The 21795-nt window shown below is 59.0% G+C and overlaps 1 protein-coding gene across 1 annotated transcript; it reads left to right on the top strand.

The window, feature by feature from the left end:
- The first annotated feature begins 12943 nt into the window (after window positions 1-12943).
- On the top strand, window positions 12944-19993 carry LOC103821673 (1-acyl-sn-glycerol-3-phosphate acyltransferase alpha-like). Its single transcript, XM_009096606.4, has 6 exons — window positions 12944-13217; window positions 15706-15839; window positions 16379-16554; window positions 18129-18224; window positions 18675-18747; window positions 18929-19993. Exons 1-6 carry the CDS (start codon window positions 13030-13032, stop codon window positions 19150-19152), a joined length of 891 nt encoding a protein of 296 aa, XP_009094854.2. The 5' UTR covers window positions 12944-13029; the 3' UTR covers window positions 19153-19993.
- Window positions 19994-21795: the final 1802 nt, after the last annotated feature.

Consider the following 21795-nt stretch of genomic DNA (forward strand, 5'->3'; position numbering starts at 1 on the left):
CATCATGGATGAGGAGTATGAATATGCAGCTGGCTGTTGCTTTTAAGGGTTAATCCTCTGTTATTGTGGGGCCTTTTTCAGGCTTATTTTGCCCAGAAAAGGTACCTGGACTATTCATAACTCTTTGTTTCTATTGTCTCATATTGTCCTAATCCAAATTGTTCAAATTATTATTACTCTAATTATATTACTATTTTTATACCCATTTCATTACAATTAAACTTTTAAAATTCTAAAACCAAGTGATTGGCGTTTTTCCCAGAGCCCCTCTCCCCTCTCCCGGAGGATGGAGAGCCCCGGGCTCCTTGGGGGCGGTTCCCAGAGCACATTCCCGAGCTGCTCCCGGGCATTGCTGGCCTGACCTTCTCCTGGCCAGGGCTCATTGTCCCCTTCGGCAGCAGCAGGAGGGGCAGAAAGGAGGACAAACTGTCTGGATTGCAAATCCCAGACCCAAACCAGCACGGGTCCCATTTGGGGTGGCTGTGTCTGGTGACAGTGGCAATGGTCAATGGTGGAGGGGAAAAGGAAAAGGAAAAGGAAAAGGAAAAGGAAAAGGAAAAGGAAAAGGAAAAGGAAAAGGAAAAGGAAAAGGAAAAGGAAAAGGAAAAGGAAAAGGAAAAGGAAAAGGAAAAGGAAAAGGAAAAGGAAAAAGTATTGGAAGCCAGGACATCTCTCTGGCTGTCCTGGATGTCTCCAGCCCCTGCCTGGGGGGCTCAGAGACCTTGGCACAGTGCCCAAGACACCTGTGACTTTGATTTTGACCCATGGACCAAATCACCACCTTTATATAAAGAATTACAAGTTGAGAGAGTTTGAGCAGAATAACAGTTAGTTTGTCACAGGGTGAAAAGTAGATTTTGGGGGTTTTAGAATGGGGGCTCGGGGTCCCAAGATGGAGGAATTTGGGCATACCCTGTCCTTCTTTCTTCTTCCCAGCCTCCATCTTCTGGGTGATGCTGGCACTTCTGGATTGGTTTAAGGTAGAAACTCACTGTCTAACATAGGTGACAGGTAATGGGAAGGTATGGTAAATAATGAACACGTAGTTTTTAGTATAAAAGATAACACCACCCTGAAGGCAGTCAGTGTGCCACAACCCAACCTGCCAGACAGACCTCGGCAGGCCAGAGAGAGAATGTTATAGCTAAGAAATAATAAACAACCTTGAGAACCAAAGCTGAGGAATCCTGACTCCTTCTTCGACTGCCGGGCTGGGAAAAGGGACTTGTACGTATCTCGGGGTCATTCTGACCAGCAGAGATTCCGAGAGACAGGAGGATTTGCCTCGGGCACACGGCTGCGGGGTGGCAGCACATCCCCGGTGGCGGGACCGGCGCTTGTGTCCCCGACGGGGCCCCGGGAATGTCCCCAGAGGCTGCCACGGGCGTTCCCATTGATCCCGCCGCCAGTTCGGGGTGACTCAGCCGTTCCCAAAGCAGAGGAAGTCACTGACAGAACTCTTCCTGCAGGTGACAAACCCTCATTCAGGGAGGGCTGGGATCGCCGACTGTGCCGCCTCCATCCCACCGGGGATGTGCCAGCGCCAGCTGCGGTCCCCGCCCAGTGCCAGCTGCCTCGTCCTGGGCTTTTCTTCTATGGAAGGAGGCAAGTTTGGGAAGGGAAAGTCGGAGGAAGAGGAGCCCTCGATGGCTGATGACAGCCTGGGGACGATGAAGATCAAAGCACTGGCAGCGTGAGACCTCCTGGGAAGGGAAAGGGGATGTTTCGTAGTTATGGTTCAAAAGGAGGAGCTAAATGTCTCCCATGTAAAACCAGGACAGGAGCTTAAACCCATTCACAGCTCCGGACAGAGAGAGCGTCCCCAGAGGTGTGTCCTGAATGTGACAGAGTGATGATGCGCAGCCCAGGGGACAGCAGCTCCCACTCTGCCATCCCACACGCCGTGTGCAGTGACAAACTGGTCTGGGACTGGTTTTGGGGGCCCCTGGGAGGCTTCAGCTTCAGCGTTTCTTCATCTCCCCCGAGGCTTGGGCGAGGCTGATCCTGCCGAGGTTTCCTCACTTTGGGAATCTCTCTGGCTCCGCTTGGTGTCCCGAGAAGGGAAGTGGCAGGAGGGATGTGCTGTCACCTCCCGGGCCACTCAGGGCTCGGTTCCTCCCCTCCCCGAGCTCCCGGTCTGAGCCACCCCCATGCCCTGCCTGCCTCTGCTCTGCTGTGCTGCCAAAGCTGAGGGATGCTGCAGAAAGGGGCTGGATCCCTCTGATCCCATTGCAGGGGATCCCTCTGATCCCATTGCAGGGAATCCAACTGATCCCATTGCAGGGAATCCAACTGATCCCATTGCAGGGAATCCAACTGATCCCATTGCAGGGAATCCCTCTGATCCCACTGCAGGGTGTTATGAACAAAAAAAAAGTTACCCTTTTTTTTAAGAGAAGGAGCTGCAGAGGAGTTTTTTGAGTTGATCTGGGAACTGACCGTTGGCCAAGAGTTCTTTGTTAGTGAAATGTTGTAATCACCTGTTGAGTATCCTTAAGTATCGCCATTTGACTCTCTATTGTGGAGAATTTTTGTTTTTCAGTACCACCCTAGCCTGCTGCCAGGAGGATGACAACCCCCCTCGGACGGTGGGGAGAGGAAGGTATTTGCATCTCAGGAGACGTGCAAATTTATCTCCAAACCCAGACTACCTTAGGACAGGACCTTTACCAAATCCTGGAAAAGAGGCGAGCCGAAGCAGAATTGAGAGGTCAGGGTGGTGTTTGGACAGCAGGGCCGAGGTCCGAAGCCGGCAGAGACACTGAGAACCTCGGTCACTCCTCGCCCCAACTACAAACGATGCCAGTCGGACCCAGGAGCCCTGGACTGACAGCGCATCTGAAACCCTGGTTATACCCCGCTGCCTTGCGAGGACAGGATTCCCGGCCCTGCCCCCTTGGGGACAGAGCTGCAAATCCTCCTCTTCTGATTCACTGCTGGGAGCGGTGGCAGAACTCCGCGGATCTGCCAAAACCCCCATTCTCGAGCTGGTCACTCTAATAAAGGCACTAAGAGGAGGAGAATCTCCTGGCCTGTTTATTTCACAGGGGATCCCACTGATCCCATTGCAGGGGATCCCTCTGACCCCATTCCAGGAGCTGCAGCAGCACCCACAGGGCCCAGGGGTGGCAGAGAGTCCCTGTCCCTCCTGATCCCTGTCCCTCCTGGTCCCCAAGGACTGACCCCATTCCAAGGCCTTCGTCCTGTCCTGACAAGAAAACTCTTGTCTAAGGCTCCAGGGGCTCACCCTGTGCCTGAGCAGGGTGGGGCTGAGATCCTGGCCCTGGGATGGGGGAGGGGGAGACTTTTTGAGGGTTTCCAAAAGAAATCTCAGAGCTTCCAAAGGGAGAAAATCCTCTGCTGGGCACCCTCAGGGTGTCCTTTACACTGTGTGGCTCTTCCAGGGGACAGCAGGATCTGTCCTCATCAGAGCTGGAGAATCCTCTGATCCCTCCTGGATTTTCCCAGTGGATGTTTTATGTTTTATGTGTCCCCACCAAACACTCCAAGGTCAGCCGAGGTGGCACTTCCAGCTGGAGCATCACTTCCACCTGGGGAAGTTGACCTGGGGACAGCACAACCACAGCTGCCTTTGTCCCCATCTCACCTGGACACTGGCACATCCCTGTGCCCAGGCTCTGCTTTCCTGGCCAGCTCCTGTCCTGCTCCCTCTGCCATGGATCCTGTCCCCACCCGACCTCCAGCCCCAGTTCCGTGACTCTGGGCTGTGAACAGGTTCAGGAGTTGGGCTGAGGGGATGTTCTGAGGGACTGAGAAGGGACAGGAGACAGCGGACAGCCTGGAGCCAGGCACAGCCCAGAGCTGAGCCCAGCCCGAGCCCTGCCCTGCTGCACAACACACTTGGGACCAGCCTTGCTGGTGCTTGCTTTGGCTCAAGAGATCATTCCAAATTCCCTTCCCTCCTCCACCTCCTCCTCTTCCTCCTCTTCCTCCTCCTCTTATCCTCCTCCTCCTCCTCCTCCTCCTCCTCCTCCTACTTCTCTCTCCTTCTCCTCTCCTTCTCCTGCTCCTTCTCCTTCTCCTTCTCCTTCTCCTTCTCCTTCTCTCCTTCTCCTTCCGTCTCCTTCTCCTTCTCCTTCTCCTTTCTCCGTCTCCTTCTCCTTCTCCTTCTCCTTCTCCTTCTCCTTCTCCTTCTCCTTCCTCCTTCTCCTTCTCCTTCTCCTTCTCCTTCTCCTTCTCCTTCTCCTTCTCCTTCTCCTTCTCCTCCTCCTCCTCCTCCTCCTCCCCTCCCCTCTGTCCATAATGTCCCCCCAGAGGGCTCAGGCTGCCGTGGGGGGCTGAGGACATTCCCAACAGGTCCCTGTCACCCCTCATGTCCCTGGCACGAGGCTCCCTTGGACTCCTCACCCCCATCCCGGTGTTTGAGTTCCTCCTAAGGGGAGATAAGATCGGGACCAGCCCAGCCAGGCTCTGCCAAAACGGGCAGGAAGCAACACAGTAATTAAATGGCAAATAATGGGAATTTAGGATTCTAACAAAAGGCAGAAAAGCAATCCAGAGGGGGTAGGGAAAATGAGGAACACAGAGAAAAACCCAATCGAGCAGAAAATAGCACAAACTGGAGCCAAGGGCTGGGGACTGAAGCAGCCGGGCTCGGGGGAGAGGAGGGGATTTGGGGGCTGGGGGGGGTGTTTGGGGGGGGTCTCTGGTGCCGTTCAGGGGCAGAACGAGTTTTGGGAGAGATTTGTTCCCCAGCAGAGCTGGCCAAGGGCTGAAATGCCGGGGAAAGTTCCCAGATCAGCCCTGGGGCACAGCAGATCTGGGATGTGAGATCCATGGAAACCCCCCGGGGGGCGGCCTGAGGCTGGAGGGGGGGGGATGGACTGGGGTCTCTGGGGGCACAGGGTGCATTTTGCTGGAATTCAGCATTTCCTGCAGACTCCCTATTCCCAGGATTTTCTGGGATGAGGGGAGCACGCTGAGCTCTCTGCCAGGAGTTGTCTGTGCCCTGTGGGCACAAATCCCCTCTGGAACACCCTGGGAAGGACCCAGGGGGGGGGACCCAGACACTGGGGAGGTTTTGGGGGGGTTCTGTGGTTCCCACCTCCAGTTTTGGGGAGACTTTTGGAGGTCTCTGGGGCTCCCATCCAAATTTTGGGAAGACATTTGTTTCCCATCTCCAGTTTTGGGGAGATTTTGGGGGTGTTCTGTGGTTCCCATCCCCAGTTTTGGGGGAGGTTTCTGAAGGCCTTATCCCAAATTTTGGGGAGGCTGCAGCAGCAGGCTGGAGCCAGGCTCTGCTGCCAGCACTTCTGCCATTCTTGTGGTCACTGCATGCCTGGGGACACGGTGCAGGGAGCTGGGACACAGCCCTTGGGGACCTGGCATGGTGAGAAGGATGCCCCGGGGACCCCAGATGGCACCGAGGCTGTGACACCCTGAGGAGCAGCCCTGGGGTGGTACTGGGGCTGGATGATAGCCTGGGGACCATCCCAAATTTTGGGGAGACTTTTGGGGTTCCTAGGAGTCCCATCCTCCAGTATTAGGGGAGATGTTTAAGGATCTCATGCCCAATTTTACAGGGGTCTCTGGGGGTCCCATGCCCAATTCTGGGGAGACTTTGAGGACGTTTCTGTGGTTCCCAACCCCAATATTATTGAGAATTTTGGAGGACTCTGGGGTTGCCACCCAAATTTTTGGGGAGACTTTGGGGGTCCCATCCATAGCTTTGGGGAGACTTCATTAACCCAATGTCCCTCCCGTTCCCTAATGAGACTCAGGTGCCACTGACTGCTCCTTTCAGCCCCTCACCACGAGGCACAGGGTTGGGGACACGGCCCAGCCCCGTGAGGACAGAGGAACAGCCCGGTATCCCCTGCGCCTCCCGGAGATTTCCTGCCGGGAGAAGCCGCCCGGGGACATTCCTGGCGCGGCCGAGCCTCCCTGGGCAGGGTTTGTTTCCCCGGAGCCCTGGAAACGATCCCGGCTCCGGCCGCAGCTCCCGAGCCATGGAGCGGGGAGCGGCCGGGGACCCCCGCGGGCTCTGGGGGGCCCCCCCGGTCGGGACCCTCCTTGTGCCACGCGGGGTGAGCCCCGGAGCGCTTCTGCCTCCCGACTGACGGGATAAGGGTGGAGAGGGGAGAGGGGCTGGGCTCGGGGCTCTGGGGGGGCACCGGGGTGTGCCAAGGCCCTGCAGACCCCGAAGGGTGCCCGGGGACTCTGCAGGTCTGAGAGTCACCCGGGATGGGAGAGCGCTGTCCCTAGAAAACCAGGGGAGAGCAAATTCCTTTCTCCTGGGCTCCCATCCTGCTCCCCCGGGCCACCCGCTCCTCCCGCCCCCAGCCCCGTCCCCTCTGTCCTGTCACCAGGCGTGTCCTTTCTGTCCTCTCGTGCTCCGCTGCCAGGACTCCGGATTAACACTTGGATGTGCAATTCCTGTTTTCCTTCCAGCCCCGCGCCGTGGGATCGACCCCCGGAGCCGTCCCGGTGTCCCGGCCGCCGGTGCTGATCCTGCAGCAGCTGCCCGGGCCCGGGGCCGTCCCGCGGGACCCCCGCCCGCCCGGGGAGGTTCGTGGGGACAGAGCCGGGGAGGGCAGAGCCAAACCCGGCTGGGTTCAGCGCTCCTGCTTCCAGCCCTTGCCAGGGAGAGAGGAGCGGGGCTGATGGACTCAGCCATGTCCATCGCGTCCTTGTGTGGAGCTGCGAATTTTGGGGGTTTTACCAACTGTGGGCTCCGAGATACTCCCGGGGAACAGTTTGGGGCTGGTTTTGTTGTTGTTGGTTTTTGGGGTTTTTTTGTTGTTGTTTTTGTTTGTTTGTTTGTTTTTTGTTTGTTTTTTGTTGTTAATTCAGCTGGTTTTGTTCTCCAAACCCCCATTTCCTGCTGGCATCCCCTGGGAACGCCGGGGTGTGACAGGCTCCTGGAACGGCAAGGTGGGATTGAGAGGAACTGGAACCCTGGGCTGTTCCACTGCCCGGAGGGGCTTCACCCACCCGGGTGCCCGCAGGCTGCAGTCTGGGCTGGGGGGGCTGGCAGCAGGGACAGGGGGCTGTGGTGACAAGGGACAGCAGGGGCAGGGGGCTGTCATCACTGGGGACATACCACAGGCAGTCACCCTGTGCTTTGGGGAGGAAGGTGGAGCTGTGGTTAAAAATCCGGGCAGGAAAGAGGATGCTGCAAGTCAGTGTGGAGTCAAGAGACGCAGGCTGGCCCTGTGGGATGGGTGCATCCCCCCGAGAGGCAGCACCCCGTGTCCCACACCAGTTCAGTCCCTGGGGCGTTCCCTGCCCAGCAGAGTCCCAGGAGGGTCCGGGGTGCCCCTGCCTGGAGGGGCAGCCACCTCCTGGTGTCCTGGGAGCCAGCCTGGCAGCTCTGGAGCCTTTGGGGATCTGGCACATGGCTACAGAGTGGTCCAAACCCTTTTTTACTCCAGGTCGTGGAACCAGGGAATCCCAGAATGGTTTGGACTGGAAGGGACCTTAAAGCCCACCCAGTGCCACCTCTGCCATGGCAGGGACACCCTCCACTGTCCCAGGCTGCTCCAAGCCCTGCCCAGCCTGGCCTTGGACACTGCCAGGGATCCAGGGGCAGCCCCAGCTGCTCAGGGTAGATGAAGCCAGCAGGATCTCAGGGAAGTCCAGCAGGTTTATAGGAATTTTCCATGGGAATTTCACACCTGCCGAAAATGGGGTGGTTTTTGGGGGTGCAGAGGCAGATTTGGGGCTTCCTCTGTGTGGATGGGCCTCAGCAGCCACCCTCAGTGTGGCCATGCAGCCAAGGGGACAGGGACACTGCCCTGGGCCCAGCTCCCCGTGTGGAGCAGGCAGGAGCTGAGCATCCCCACCCTGCCCCCCAGCTGGATCCAGCCCCAGGAGTGGGGATTGGGGTCCTGGGCTCACCCCCAGCTCCTGCCCCTCCTGCACAGAGCAGGGCTGAGCCTGGCACGCTCTGAACGCTGCCCCTACCAGGGCAGCTGCTCCCCAAGGCCCTGGGCACTGCCAGGGCTGCAGAAACTCTCCTCAGAATGGGAGGAAAGTCTGGTGCTTCCAGCCCCAGTAATCGCCCCTCGTGAGCCAGCCCAGATGCTTGCAAGGAAGAAAAGGATCAAATATGGCAATTTTCAAGCTTTGGCCAAGCAAAATAATTTTTAAACACCACATGAGGCTTCCAAACCGGGGTGGGGGAAGGCTGGCTTTGCTCCTACTGCTTGGGAACAGGGAGGAGCCTTGGGGCCGCCCCATCCCAGGCATCCATCCCAGGCTCTGCTCCTCCTGCTCCCTCTGCTCCCTCTCTGATGCAGAATCTCCAATTCTCGGGCAGATTTGATGGAGTTGATGTTGATTCAAACCTCCCAAATGCACCAGCTGTTGATGCACGGCCTGGCCATGGCAGCTCTGATGCCCCTGGGTGCAGGGCCAGCCCCAGTCCCCGCCCAGGTGAGGCTCAGAGGGGCAAAGGGAGCAAAGAGGGGGCAGAGGGATCAAAAATGGGGCAGAGGGACCAAAGAGGGGGCAGAGCAACCAAAGGTGGGGCAAAGGGACCTCAGGGCTTTTCAGGATCACCACGTCCTGCTTTGGGACCCTCTGGGGGCAGCACCTGGGTGCTCCCAGCCCAACTCAGAGCAGCCCTTTGGGGTTTTGGGGCTTTGTTTGGAGCCCAGCTCTGACAGCTCAGACAGCAGCCAGGCCTCAGGCAGAGGTTCAGCCCAGCTGGGAAGAGCTGGGACCCTCTGGAAGCTCAGCCCAACCTGGCAGGAGCTCTGCAGGAGCCGCCAGTTAAAAATGCATCTCAAACCAAAACATTTCATCTCCCTGGGGGGAACAATGCAGCTTCTGGGGCAGGGCTGGGCTGTGGCAGCTGCTGAGCTCTCTGCCAGCTGGCACCGCCTGGCACCCACCCCTGCCCTCCCAGTGCCACCAGGGCAGGGCGGCCAGGACTGGAGCCTGCCTGCTCAGATGGCTCGCACACAGATCAAAGTGCTCTTCCCACGGGGCTTTGGTCCCATCTGTGGGGCTGCCACCCCCCGTGTCCCCCTGGGGCTTTGGGTGGGACCAAGCCCAGCCAGCGGGAGCAGCTGGGTGCGATCCCCGGCAAGTGGCGCTTTGGGAGCCCCGGAGCCCGGCCCAGCCCTGCCTCTGTCCGCCCCCCCCCCCACCCCCGCAGGCACTGGAGGAGCCTTCGCAGGGCGAGGAGGAAGAGGAGGCCGTGGTTTTCCACCATCTCTACATCCCCTGGCCCGCGCCCCGCCCGCCCCCCGTGCGGTTCCTGCGCTCCTCACCTGGGGAAAGGCGGTGAGTGCAGGGGGGGCAGCACCTCCAGGGGACACCATCCATCCGTCACTGACCTGTTCCTGCTCCTCTCCAGCAGAGCTATGCCCCCCCCGCCGCCCCCCAGTGCCACCGGCACCGTGGGACCCGGTGTCCCCCCTGCAGCGGGTAAGGACAGCCCGGGGGACACTGTCCCCATGGCCCCTACAGCAACAGCTTTCCTGAGGCTTTCATCACTCCAGGCTGAGCTTCCCTGCTCCCTGTCTCCATCCCATCCCATCCCATCCCATCCCATCCCATCCCATCCCATCCCATCCCATCCCATCCCATCCCATCCCATCCCATCCCATCCCATCCCATTCCACAGAGTTTTACACCATGGAGGAGCGGAGGGGGCTCTGAACTCTGCCTCCCCCAACCCGAAGATCCTGGATGGATGCTCCACCGTTCCCGTGCTTTTGGGGTTTTGGGGGGTTTCTCCTTGAGCCCCCCGGGCAGGGCTGTCCCAACCCTGTCACAGCCCCGGGGTCACCCCAGTCGCCTCCAGGCCACCAGGCCGGGGTGGCACAGGCCGTGCTGTCCCCGGGGGTGGGGACAGAGGATGGTCCCCGCCTTCGTTAGTCCCTCCAGCTCTCAGTGCAGCATCGCCTGTAATTAAGGGGCTTTGTTAAGAGAGCGCCCTGCTGTCGCTAATTGAGCATCTGTAATTACTTGGGCTGGTGGCTCCGTGCCTGGGTGCAGGGGCTCCCCCGGGGCTGGGACCGCCCAGAGCCGTGGGGGAAGGGGGGGGGGTGAGGCAGTGCCTGGGGGGGCTGAGAGGAGCCCTGGGGGGGTCTGTGAGGTCTGAGGGTGTGAGGGGGTGCTGGGGGTTCCTGTCAGGTCTGGGGGGGTCTGTCAGGTCTGGGGAGGTCTGTCAGGTCTGGGGGATCTGTCAGGTCTGGGGGTTCCTGTCAGGTCTGGGGGTCTGTCAGGTCTGGGGGTGACGGGGCAGGGCTGGAGCTCCAGAGTGAGATCTCCTGGCTGAGCAGAGGCAGAGCTGGATTTTGGGGGGGTGTGGTGGGGACAGCAGCCTGAGAGGGAAATCCCGGAGTTTCTCAGGATACAGAGACCCCTGTGCTCCCCGGGGAGCAGGAGGAGGGGGGCAGTGGAGGCTTTTGGGTGCTGGGAGCTGTCCCCTGCCTGTGCTACCTCACCAGCCCCATGGTGCCATCCCTGCTGTGCCCTCGGGGGGTTTCAGGCTTTTCCCTGGAGCAGAGCTCCTGGCAGGAGACCTCAGGGCCGGTGGTCTGGAGCTCTGAGGATGCACAAAGGCACCTTAAACCCCCTCCTTGGACTGCCCTGCCCAGTGGAAGGAAGGATTTCCCTTCCCTGAGCTCTGCAATGGGCAGATCCTCCCCAGCCTGGCCCCTGGAGGAGCTCCCAGATGTGGAGCAGGAGGATCAGGTGGATTCCAGCAGGAAGGTCCAGCTCCTCCAGCTGGGAGTGACCGAAGGAAGCATCCAAAGGCAAAGCTGGGATTGATGGGAGAGCAGGCTGGTGCCCAAAGGCTCCCCCATGGACACAGAAGGGGGAGGAGGAGTGAGGAGTCACCTGGAATGGGCTGGGCAGGAAGGGTGGGCTCGGGATGTGACCCAATCTTTGCTATAATATGAGAATAATGAGAGGAATGGGAGGGTGAAGCAATGGGCATTGCAACACCCCTGGTGGACGTAACCCTGGGGTTACTGGTCAAACTGGGGCACCCTCCAGCATGGCCAGAGCCTGGGGACATCTCTGTCACCTCCAGGAGACAGGGGAGGTGTGGGTGGAAGGGCAGTGTGGTGGTGTTTGAGGGTCCCCAGGACAAGGGAAGAGGTGAAAATCATGACTCCATGTTTCAGAAGGCTGATTTATTATTTTGTGATATTATATTAAAAGAAAATGCTATACTAAAACTACACTAAAAGAATAGAAATGAGACATCAGAAGGCTGGAAAGGAATGAATAATAAAAATCTTGTGACTGACCAGAGTCCCGACACAGCTGGCTGTGATTGGCCATTAATTAAAAACAACTCACATGCTGGGTAAACAATTCTCCAAATCACATTCCTAAGTAGCACAACATGGAGCAGCTGAAGCTTCCCAGCTTCTCAGGAGAAAAGATCCTGGCAAAAGGATAGTTCATAAAATATCACAGTGGCAGGGCAGCCCTGGCAGAGCAGGGCAGAAATGCTGGGCTGAGGGCAGCGCCTGCCAGGGGAGGGCAGGGGGCTGGGGTGGTCCCACAGAGGTGACACCGGCCCAGGAGTGGCCTGGGGGGAACTGGCAGAGCCCAGAGACCCCACTGGGGAGGCACAAGGGGATCTCGCTGCTCCTGGCCCAGGGTCAGGGCTGAGCCCAGGCTCTGGCCGCAGCACAGGGATGTCCCAGGCTGGGTGGGACGGGGCTTGGAGCCACCTGGGATGGTGGCAGGTGTCCCTGCTGTGGCATGGGTGCCACTGGATGGGCTCTGAGGTCCTTCCCACCCAAACCCTCCTGAGATTCTGGGATTCCCTGATTTGGGAATGGACCAGAGGGGCTGGGAGAGGCTGCTGGGGGCTGACACTGGTCCGGTGTCCCTAATGTCACCAGGATTTGGTTCCAGGAGTTTCCAGGGGCTGGCCTGGATCCTGCAAGGCATCAGAGCAGGAGGAGAGGTTAATGACAGCCTGTGCTAATTGCACCCCTGAAAACACCTCCTGCAACACGGCCCCTGGCTGCCAAGTGGGCCAAGGGCTGCCACCCCTGCAGCCCGGGCTGGCAGCGGGGGGTGGCAGAGCCCAGCCCCCAGGCACTGCGGGACCCTGGGGACAGGTACTGGGCATGGGGAGGGGAAGGGCAGAGGGGCTCCTGCTGCCCAAACTGAGCAAGGGATGGGGAGCAGTGGTTCCTGCTGCCATTCCAGGTGGGAGATATCTTCCAGCAGTCTGAGGCTCTGCAAGGTGAGATTTGGGTGCCATAAGTGGCTGTGCCCAGCCTGGCTGGGGTGATGGCCATGGACCAGGAGCAGCTCCTTCTGTTCCCACCAGCTGAGACTCCCTTTCCCAGGGCTAGCAGCCCTGTGGCCAGGACTATTGTAAATCAAAGGTGCCTCCAATGTTGATGAGGGAGAGAGAATGATGCATCTGAGTCCATGGATATCAGAAGGATAATTAATGACTTTATTATACTATATTATTCTATACATCTAAAACTGAACCTGCCCAGCACTCAGCTCTGCACACACTGCACAGAATCTCATGGCTGTCAGTGACAGTCCTGACACACATACACACACCTGGCCCTGACAGGCCAAGGAAACAAAACACCATCACTGTGGGGAAACAATCTCCACATTGCATTCTACTGTGGCACAAACACAGACACAGCAAGTGAACAGAATTGTGTTTCCTTTCTCTGTGAGGTTCAGAGAATGTGAATCTCAGAAATCCTTGGGAAGAATTGTGCCTTGCTTTTCTCTGTGAAGAGAAATGTGGCAACACAAGACAGATTCCCGGGACAGGAAGAGTTTAGTGAGCAGCAGGTCTGATCTTACCGACCTGGAGTCTTCAATGGCTGTCAAGAGCCCAGGAGGTGACAGCAGTGACACCTCAGGTGACTCAGGGTCCCCGCCTGACTCACGGCTACTCTCCACCCCTGGGTGGGTGTTCTGCTTCCACCTGAGCCACTCCATCCTCAGGATGAGATCCACAGTGAGCCTTCCCTTGGGCCAGCCCCAGCCACCCACTCAGGATCCTCCTGACTCACCTGGCCAGGCCCAGGCTGAGCTTGGGGCAGCACCATGGACCTGCTGCTGCTGCTGCTCCAGGGGCTGCTGCTCCTGCCCCTGGCAGCACTGCTGCTCTACAGGTGCAGCCCCCCCTTCCAGTTCCTCTGCAAGGTGGCCTTCTTCAACTGCTGGATCGTGGCCTTGGCCACCCTGCTGTCCCCCCTGGCCGCCTTCCGGGGACGCTCCGTGGAGAACATGAGGTGAGCAAGGGCTGGGGCTGGGGCTGGGGATGGGCAGAGCTGGCTGGGCTTGGCTCAGCTGCAGGAAATCCCATGGTTTGCGGCCACAGGCTCTGTCCTGCCCTGGCTGGAGCCACAGCCAGGTCACAGCTGGGTCACAGCTGGTGGCAGAGCCCTGGGGCCAAGACCAGGGCTGTGGTCACATCCGTGGGGCAGTGAAGTGCAGCTTGTGGTATGAGAGGTGCTGGCTGTGCCCAGGGAGGGTTAGGCCATGCTGGAGTTGGGATTTGTGGTCCCTGAGGGATGAAATAACATCAAAGGGATCATTTCTGACATGGCAATGTTGGGGTCATCACCTGGGTGGATAACAGGGGGGTTTGGAGGCACCATCAGGGCGGGGGAGGCAGACACATGCCCAGTGCTGTGTCCCTGGCTCTGGCTTTCCCCATGGGAGACCCGGGAACAGCACTTTGGCAGAGGGATTGAGGGTGGAGAGGCCCTGGCACAGACTATTCCATGGCTGCCCCATCCCTGGCAGTGCCCAAGGCCAGGTTGGACAGGGCTTGGAGCAGTCTGGGACAGTGGGAGGTGTCCCTGCCCATGGCTGGGGGTGGCACTGGGTGGGTTTAAGGCCCTTTCCAACCCAAACTATTCGATGCTTTTATGGTTCTGGGATGTCTTGGTGCCATCACCTGCCAGGGGCACAGCCTTGTCCCTGTCACAGCCACGTCCTGATCACAGCCAGGTCCCGACTCTGCTCCCGGGGGTGGAAGCAGGGAGATAACACCGGGGAGATAACACTGGGGAGATAACACTGCAGTGCAACACCGGGGGAAGGCCTGGGCGCGCTCAGGGTGTTGCAATCCCGCTGCTGGATTCCCGGGCAGGATGAGCACAGCAGGAGGGATGTAATTACACAGGGAAAATATCCCAGCTTGAGAAACTCGCTGAGGATTTGTGCGGAGGTATCCCGGCCCGCAGCGGGAGCGCGGCCAGAGGTTCGGTGCTCCCGGGCTGAGGTTCGGTGGTACCGGCGGTAGTTCGGTGTTATCAGTCCGAGATTCCGTATTCCCGGCGGTAGTTCGGTGCTCCCGGCGGTGGTTCGGCGGTACCGGCGGTGCTGCAGCCTGTCCCGGGTCCTTCCCGGGGACTGCAGAGCGCATCGCGGGCCGCTCCAAGCCAGCGCTCCCGGCTCGGCGGCGATCCCGAGGGAGGCTGTGCCTTCCCCGCCTTATCAGCGCCGCTTATCTCGTCCCACCGGCAGCTCCGCGCGGCGCCGCACGCCCAGGTCCCTCTCCTCCGGATCCAGAGCCTGCGGCTCGGAGCGCTTCCCTGTCATTAGTCCTGGCTTTGGGGCACCATTTCTCCTCGGATCCTCAGGGATCTCCGAGCCTGCGGCTTCCGAGGGATGGGGGCGATACCGCGGACCCTGTGCCGCCTTCTCCCTTCTCACCTGGGGCTGAGCCCTTTCCTGCGCCCTGCGCTGCCCACTGGGGGCAGTGACAAATGTGGGGACCCTGGCACAGACCCTCTGTGGGTCGGACAGTGCCCCATTCCAACACCGACGTGTACCAGGATTTTGTCTCCACGGCTGCTGGAATCCCTGGTGCCCCCTCCTCCCTGCAATCCTCTCATTATTCCCACCCTGAGCGTCACCCATCGCTGCCATCCCGATATTCCTCCTCCTGGCCAGCCCTCCCGGGATGTGACACCGCTGCTCCGCTCAGATCCATCTCTTCCCGACACAGCAGCTCCGGTGGAGCCATATTCCCCTAAGGAATGTCCGGGCTGGTTTTCCCTTCCCTCTGCCTCACAAAGCGGTGCAGGGGCGGTCTCTGGGGATCTGTCGTCCCTCTGCCACCCATACCCAGGGCTCATCCATCCCCAGCTCAACTCCTCTTGGCTGGGATCCAGCTGTGTCTTTAGGAGTCTGGGATCTGGATTTCCGTCCGCACAGAGATCCAGCTGAGCACCTGAGAGGCTCCCCCGGGCAGAGACACTTTGTCCTCGGTGGGGTGTGAAGATCCCATCCCCATCCCCTTCCCCATCCCCTTCCCCATCCCGCCTCTTGTCTTTTTGCTTTCCCATCATCCCTGCACTTCAAACTCCTGATTTTTCCTTGCCACCACCTCGTGCTGCTCACTCTCCCTCCTCAGCAGCTCCCTCTGCTCTGAGACAGGAGCTGGGCCCAGCTCAGGTGGGAGCCAGGTGAGTTCTGAGCCTCATAGGCTGCAGATGTATGAGAAAGCCAAGCTTCCTTGAGCCTGAGCCCAAGTCCAGCAGCGCAGCCCAGCCTAACCCCGCCCGCCCCGGCCGGTGCAGAGCCGCTCCTCACGCGTGTCCGTGTGCCTTATCTCGTTCCTTATCTCATCCCTTATCTCGTTCCTTGTCTCGTTCCTTGTCTTGTCCCTTATCTTGTCCCTTATCTCGTCCCTTATCTCGTTCTTTATTATCTCGTCCCTTACCTCGTCCGTTATCTCGTCCCTTATCTGGTCCCTTATCTCGGCAGGCTCCTGCGGGCGGCGCTCCTGCCCCTCAAGCGCTTCTACGGCATCAGGATGCGGGTGAGGGGCTCGGAGATGCTGCGGCTGCCGGGGCCCTTCGTGATCGTCTGCAACCACCAGGCTTCCCTGGACCTCATGGGTGCGTGGGGGCAGCGCGGGAGGACCCCCGGCACCTCTGGGGGCTCCAGCGGTGCGCCAGGATGGCTCTGGGGGGTCAGCACCGGGATCAGGGCAGGGATGTGTGGTGGGAACGGACCAGGAGGGCTCTTGGGACTGGGCTGTGCTGCAGGGAGAGGAGGGACAACGGGAGGTGATGCCACAGGGTGGTTCTGGGATTAAAGTCCTTTGAGTCAAGGCTAAAATAACCCCAAACTGGTCCTATATTAGGGTACAATTGATTAATTAGGGTATAAACTATATTAGGGTATAAATGATTAATCAATCTGTGACGTGATGTAATTTGGCCTCTCCAGAGAGCTTCTCTCCGCAGTTATCACCTCTCAGGACTGGCTGAGCTGCAGAATTTATTGTTGATATCCAGCTGGTTTGTCCAACCTGGGGTTCCGTTTCCAAGGAGTTTCCCCAGGCAATGTTTCTGCTGCCGCTTCGTGGGTTGGGAAGGTGTTAATGGGTGTCCTTGGTTTGGGAAGGTGTTAATGGGTGTTCTCCACGCCCCAGGAATGGTGGAGGTCATTCCTGAGCGCTGCGTGCCCATCGCCAAGCGGGAGCTGCTGTACCTGGGCACGGTGGGCTGGGCCTGCTGGCTCAGTGGCATCATCTTCATCGAGCGGCAGCGCAGGGACGCGGCCATCGAGGTCATCTCCCGCACCGCCAGCGCCATGAGGAGAGACAACGTGAGGGACAGGGCTGGGGGACACCGGGGGGGTCAGGTGGGGCCAGGGGCTGTTCTTGTGAATGCACGGCTAGCCCCGTGGCAGGGAAGAATGATGGATCTAACTCCATGCTGTCAGAAGGCTAATTTATTACTTGATGACACTATATTACGTTAAATAATGCTACACTACACTGTACTGTACTGAAACATACAGACAGGATACCTCTTGAATGCTAAAAAGATAATAATGAAAACTCGTGACTCTCTCCAGAGTCCCAGCACAGCTTGGCCCTGATTGGCCAAAGAGTGAAAACAACTCCCAGCAGAATGCAATGGAACAATCACCTGTGGGTGAACAATCTCCAAACACATTCCACATGAGCACAACCCAGGAGAAGCAAATGAGATAAGAATTGTTTTTCTTTCCTCTGAGGCTTCTCAGCTTCCCAGGAGAAAAACCCTGGGCCAAGGAATCCTGTTCAGAGAATGTGAATGCCACAGGCTGTGGGCAGGACTGACCCAGCGGAGGTCAGGGTGCCTTGGTTTGAACAGCCAGGTGTCTGCTGAGGAAGGCAGGAGCTTCTCTTGAAATGGAAAATGCAAACCCCCTCTCTCTGACTTGTTATAACTGTGAAATTAAGGGGCTCTCAGGCAAAGATATGGGAGTAGGAATAACAGTTCTTTATTAGGGAAATTAAAATACAAATGCAATAGTACAAAAAAACCCCAACAACCACTGCCAGAGTGAGAGCAGGCCCTGACCCCCTGTGTGTCAGGGTGGTGGCACAGTCCCATCCCAGGGGGCTCAGGGTGGTGGCACAGTCCCATCCCAGGGGGGCTCAGGGTGGTGGCACAGTCCCATCCCAGGGGGGCTCAGGGTGGTGGCACAGTCCCATCCCAGGGGGGCTCAGGGTGGTGGCACAGCCCCATCCCAGGAGGGCTCAGGGTGGTGGCACAGTCCCATCCCAGGGGGGCTCAGGGTGGTGGCACAGTCCCATCCCAGGGGGCTCAGGGTGGTGGCACAGTCCCATCCCAGGGGGCTCAGGGTGGTGGCACAGTCCCATCCCAGGGGGCTCAGGGTGGTGGCACAGTCCCATCCCAGGGGGGCTCAGGGTGGTGGCACAGTCCCATCCCAGGGGGGCTCAGCCCTCCTGCATGCCAGCTGTGTTCTGCTGGAGCAGGGATCCTGCACAAGGGGGAGTTTTCCTCTGCAGCTCCAGGGCTGCTGGAGATGGGCCTGCTCTCCCTCTGGGAATGCAGGGCAGCAGAAAGCTGCTCCTCTGGGAATGCAGGGGGCAAAGGCTGCTGGGCTGTTCCAGGTCAGATTGGATCCAGGTAGGAATGCTTGGCTCCTCCCCTGGGCAGAGCATCTCCCCATGGGATGATGGAATTTGATCAGCCCTGCAGGGACACCCCCTGGCCATGGACAGCAGAGATCTCCTGGAGGGAGGATTGGCTGTGGGAAAGATAAAGAAAATGCCCAATGAACAGCAGAGAACTGCCCCAGCTCTGACAGATGGGGATAGAACACACAACCCAGCCACCCCTTTCACCCTAAAACACGGGGTCCCCTCTTGTCCCTGTCCCCTGCAGCTCCGTGTGTGGGTTTTCCCAGAAGGCACCAGGAACCCGGGCAAGTCCATGCTGCCTTTCAAGCGAGGTGCTTTCCACCTGGCTGTGCAGGCCCAGGTAAGGAAATGGGCAATCAGATGTTGGACTCGATGGGCTTGGAGGCCTTTTCCAAAATGATTCCTTCCCTTAGGCTCACCCTGGATGTAGCAGGGTGGGTGTGAACCCTGGGGCAGAGGGATGGGGCATTTGGTCTCCGGGGACATGCAAGATTTGGCCCCCAGGGATGCAGGGATTTGGTCCTCAGCAAGGGGGATTTTGGTCCCTAAGGATGCAGGGGTTAGGTTCTCAGGGATAGTGGCTTTGGTCCCCAGGGATGAGGAGTTTGGTCCCCAGGGATGAGGGTTTTGGTCCCCAGGGATGGGGAGGTTTGGTCCCCAGGGATGGGGGGGTTTGGTCCCCAGTGACAGACATGGTGCTGGGCAGCACCAGGGAGGGACAGGCAAGAGCAGGAGTCTCACCTGGGGAGGGCTCTCTCTGGGGGCCCCCCCAACCCTCTGTGTCCTGCAGGTTCCCATTGTCCCCATTGTGATCTCCTCGTACAGGAACTTCTTCAGCCCCAAGGAGAAGAGGTTCACCTCTGGTAAGGGATGGACAGGAGTTCCCAAGGCAGAGGGCAGGGCTGGCACTGGGGATGAGGCACCTGGGGCTGTCTGAGGGATGCTGAGGCATGGGGAGGCAGCTGGGGTGGAAGATGCCTGGGGGAACACCCAGTTCCTAGTGGGATCCTCTAACACATCCCTGGCTTTTCCCTCCTCTCCCAGGGACCTGCACCATCCAAGTCCTCCCTAGGGTGGAAACGTGTGGCCTGAGTCCAAAGGATGTCCCCAAGCTGACCGAGAGTGTCCGCCAGGCCATGGCCGAGGCCCTGGCCGAGATGTCCATGAGTGACCACGGGCACCAGGACATGGAGCAGCCTCTGCTGGGGCCAGGGGAGGACAGGGACAGCCCCCAGGGCCAGGGGGACACAGCCAGGAGCAGCAAATAGGCAGAGGGAGCGAGTCCCTCAGGGACACCAGGGAAGTATCCCTTGTCCCCTGAGGAAGTGTGCTGCAGCCCTGCCACCGCCCCAGCAGGACGGTGCCCTAAGGAGAGCAGAGCAGGGCAGGATGGGGACCAGGCAGCACCTCTGAAAATGAGCAAGGGGCCCCCCAAAACAGAGCAAGGTGCCCCCTAAAACCTCTCGTTGTGACTGCATCCCCTGGATGTCCCTCTGCCAGACCTGGAGCTGTGGCTGTCCCCCTGGAGCTGTGACTGTCCCCCAGGATGGCCCCTGCCTGCTTGCTGGGCAGGGCAGGGATGGTCCAGGCAGGGCTGAGGTCTCACAGCCCCATTTTCCACCCCTGACTGTTGGGCTCCCCCATGGATTCTCCTTCCAGAGGCTCCTACAAGTTGGAAATGCTTGTAGGGTACAAGCATTGTACATGTTTGGGTACAGCCAGCTCTGAGTGGGTGGCCTGGGGGGGGACATGAGATCCAGGGGAGATTGCTGGGGAGGAGCATCCTGGGGGGGGGAGAGCATCCTTGGTGCTGAGCTGTGAGCCAAGGGTGGGACATTAAAGAGTCTGGAGCTGAGTCCTGGCAGTGCTGAGGGGAATCCCTATCCTGGGGGAGACTTCACACTGCACAGGGAGCAGCCCTTCAGAGAGAGCACCCTGCTCAGAGAGAGCACCCTGCACACACAGAGCACCCTGCACACACACACAGCACCCTGCACACACAGAGCACCCTGCACACACACACAGCACTCTGCACACACACAGAGCACCCTGCACACATAGAGAGCACCCTGCACACACACACAGCACCCTGCACACATAGAGAGCACCCTGCACACACACAGCACCCTGCACACACACACACAGCACCCTGCACACACATAGAGAGCACCCTGCACACACACACACAGCACCCTGCACACACACACAGCACTCTGCACACACACAGAGCACCCTGCACACACACACAGCACCCTGCACACACACAGAGCACCCTGCACACACACACAGCACCCTGCACACACACAGAGCACCCTGCACACATAGAGAGCACCCTGCACACACACACAGCACCCTGCACACACACACACAGCACCCTGCACACACACACAGCACCCTGCACACACACACACACAGAAGCACCCTGCACACACACACACACAGAGAGCACCCTGCACACACACACAGCACCTGCACACACACACACAGCACCCTGCACACACACACACAGCACCCTGCACACACACACAGAGCACCCTGCACACACACAGAGAGCACCCTGCACACACACACAGCACCCTGCACACACAGAGAGCACCCTGCACACACACACAGCACTCTGCACACACACACACACAGAGCACCCTGCACACACACACAGCACCCTGCACACACACACAGCACTCTGCACACACACACACACAGAGCACCCTGCACACACACACACACAGAGCACCCTGCACACACACACAGCACCCTGCACACACACAGAGAGCACCCTGCACACACACACAGCACCCTGCACACACACACAGAGCACCCTGCACACACACACACAGCACCCTGCACACACACACACACAGAGCACCCTGCACACACACACAGCACCCTGCACACACACAGAGAGCACCCTGCACACACACACAGCACCCTGCACACACACAGAGAGCACCCTGCACACACACACACAGCACCCTGCACACACACACACACAGAGCACCATGCACACACACACAGCACCCTGCACACACACCCAGAGCACCCTGCACACACACACAGCACCCTGCACACACACACACACAGAGCACCCTGCACACACACACAGCACCTGCACACACAGAGCACGCTGCACACACACACAGAGCACCCTGCACACACAGAGCACCCTGCACACACACACAGCACCCTGCACCACACACACAGCACCCTGCACACACACAGCACCCTGCACACACACACAGCACCCTGCACACACACACACAGCACCCTGCACACACACAGAGCACCCTGCACACACACACACAGCACCCTGCACACACACACAGCACCCTGCACACACACACCACACAGCACCCTGCACACACAGCACCCTGCCACACACACAGCACCCTGCACACACACACACAGCACCCTGCACACACAAGAGCACCCTGCACACACACAGCACTCTGCACCACACACAGAGCACCCTGCACACATAGAGCACCCTGCACACACACACAGCACCCTGCACACATAGAGAGCACCCTGCCACACACAGCACCCTGCACACACACACACAGCACCCTGCACACCACACAGAGCACCCTGCACACACACAGAGAGCACCCTGCACACACACAGCACCCTGCACACACACAGAAGCACCTGCACACACACACAGCACCCTGCACACACACACACAGCACCCTGCACACACACCAGAGCACCCTGCACCACACCAGCACCCTGCACACACACAGAGACACCCTGCACACACACACAGCACTCTGCACACACACACCACAGAGCACCCTGCACACACACACACAGCACCCTGCACACACACACAGCACTCTGCACACACACACACACAGAGCACCCTGCACACACACACAGCACCCTGCACACACACGAGAGCACCTGCACACACA

The sequence above is a fragment of the Serinus canaria genome, chromosome 27, assembly GCF_022539315.1.
Source record: "Serinus canaria isolate serCan28SL12 chromosome 27, serCan2020, whole genome shotgun sequence".
Lineage (NCBI taxonomy): Eukaryota > Metazoa > Chordata > Aves > Passeriformes > Fringillidae > Serinus > Serinus canaria.

Excerpts from the sequence above, each read along its gene's own strand:
- LOC103821673 (XM_009096606.4), top strand. The coding sequence starts at position 13,030 with ATGGACCTGCTGCTGCTGCTGCTCCAGGGGCTGCTGCTCCTGCCCCTG. Across the intron at positions 15,840-16,378 it reads GGCTTCCCTGGACCTCATGG|GAATGGTGGAGGTCATTCCT; the intron begins GTGCGTGGGGGC and ends TCCACGCCCCAG. Across the intron at positions 18,748-18,928 it reads GGAGAAGAGGTTCACCTCTG|GGACCTGCACCATCCAAGTC; the intron begins GTAAGGGATGGA and ends CTCCTCTCCCAG.